The 2077-nt window shown below is 33.6% G+C and overlaps 1 protein-coding gene across 3 annotated transcripts in view; it reads left to right on the forward strand.

The window, feature by feature from the left end:
- LOC106868043 (guanine nucleotide-binding protein subunit alpha-13) overlaps window positions 1-1082 on the forward strand; it is a 114215-nt gene extending 113133 nt beyond the window's left edge. For 2 of the 3 annotated variants that reach the window (XM_014913152.2, XM_052970736.1), the window contains one exon: window positions 954-1082. In XM_014913152.2, coding sequence (XP_014768638.2) covers window positions 954-1067 — 114 coding nt within the window. In that variant the 3' untranslated portion in view covers window positions 1068-1082. The remainder of the gene's footprint in view (window positions 1-953) is intronic. The other variant, XM_052970740.1, reaches the window with a different exon arrangement.
- Window positions 1083-2077: the final 995 nt, after the last annotated feature.

The raw sequence follows: 2077 nt of genomic DNA on the forward strand, positions 1-2077 counted from the left end.
ACCCAGGACTAGATCGTGGGATGTGACTTAAAGGGACTTTAGCTGCTATTTCTAACAAATCAAGTGATAGTATGGATTGTCTTATCACATTATTTTCATTTTGATAAAGTTCACCCTTGTATATGGAATTTAGTACCATGTTTCCATGGTAGAACTAGTCAGAAACTGAAAATGGTATAAAAGACACTAGCATAATATTTTTGCATCTTAGGTATAACATACATTGAGCTTTTAGCATTTAAACCAACTATATAATCCTGCCCAAATGTTCTACCTGTTCTATTTTCAAATCAGCCAAATCTGGCTTTTCACACCTACCCTACACTCTCTTTCAAGAAATAACCAATCACGTCATCAAATCTCAAAGCAACAAGATAATGCATGTTTAATTTAAAACAATGTGAATTAATAAGCATTTAAATTGACAGAGTAATCTGAATGCTAAAAGGTTAAAACTGCTCTCTCTCTCTCTCTCTTTCTCTCTCTCTCTCTCTCTCTCTCTCTCTATCATCCGTAGCCTTTATATGTATCACTTTCATTATGTGGTCTTCATGTCATATTCATTATACAGTATTCTCTCCCCATTGTTATATAGTAATTGTGTACAGTACATTTTACATTTTACATTTTTTCTTGGTTTCTAAGTTAATATTATGCTATTGTTCTTTTTTCCCCTTTTTGCTTTAATTATTTGCAAATATCTGAGATGAAACCCATTTTAATGTCACATTTATACTGTTTCAATCTACCAATCTTGAAATGTCATCAGGTGTCTTATACCTGGATATATACACTACCTAACTGAATTCTAAGAATCAATATTAATAAACGAAAGTTGTGGCTAATAGTTTGAAAAATTATAATTGCATTATTGTTGTTGTTTCAGTTATTTTTATCTTTTTCTGATTTTTCAAATGATTTTTAAATGAATTTTTTTTAAATTTATTTCCCAGGGTGATTCACTGAAATATTTTTTGGAGAATATTCTCAGAATAGGACAAAAGGTAAGTGTTTTTATTTATAAGTTCAAGTGTTTCTCAAATACCAAACAGTCTCTGTTCTTTTAGTTTAACATATATAGATGAGGGGCAAGGATGTGGGCAATAAAGTAAGAAAGAAGTAACATGTATGTATGTATGTATGAAAAAATGATACACCCCCTACTTAGTTAGGGACTTTTCCTTTGACTCATGGTTTACTTAGCAAACTTACTAGTGCTGTTGTGGCATTTGTTCTGGGTTTTTACATTCTGAGTTCAAATCCTGCTACAACCTAGTTAGGTGGTAGACTTAATCTATCACCCAGTTTAACACCACCACCTGGTCTTTGGGCTGCCTTTATTGGAGCCCACTCTTTTGCAAGTTTTCAGGTTAGGTTTCTGGTTTGAGCATAAGTTCCCCTCTCATCTTTCTGCCAGTCCTGGAGGCCCTCATAAGGGTTGTGGATATGACTGTCCACCCCTCAACTAAGTAATATAAAAACTGTGATACATCAAAAACAAACCAAACTCAAAAGGAACTCAGCAGTAATAAACTGGTCAATCATATATTTAAACCAGTGGCTCTCAATTAGGGTCTATATGACCCTTGTGGGTCCCTATAAGATGTTGTTGTTAAGGTTATACTTCTACAATACATACAATATTTTAACATTTTTTTTTTACACAATTCCTAATAATGTTTAATTATAAAAAAATATAATAGGATTTTTTTTAAACATCAAATGGATGTGAGGATCTATCTGAATAAAATAGGAATCAAAGGACCCCATAGGTAAAAAAATGGTTGAGAACCACTGATTTAAACCATTGCTACCACTTACCTAACAGAGGAACCTTGCACCAGATGCCTCTCAGCCTTCTTCGGTCTTGCCAATGACATACTCACAGCCACACGCCTCGACAAAATTTGTTACATCTGATACATAGGAAATGGTGAATCATAATACGTTTACTAATATTGTGAATAGCCACCAGGCTTGCCATTTGTAATTGAAACAATAACTCTTTAGCATTTAAACCAGCTGGATCCAGCCTCTTGCACCTACCCTACAATGTCATTGTAAACAGTAAATAATC

The sequence above is a fragment of the Octopus bimaculoides genome, chromosome 9 (genome assembly GCF_001194135.2).
Source record: "Octopus bimaculoides isolate UCB-OBI-ISO-001 chromosome 9, ASM119413v2, whole genome shotgun sequence".
Classification (NCBI taxonomy): domain Eukaryota; kingdom Metazoa; phylum Mollusca; class Cephalopoda; order Octopoda; family Octopodidae; genus Octopus; species Octopus bimaculoides.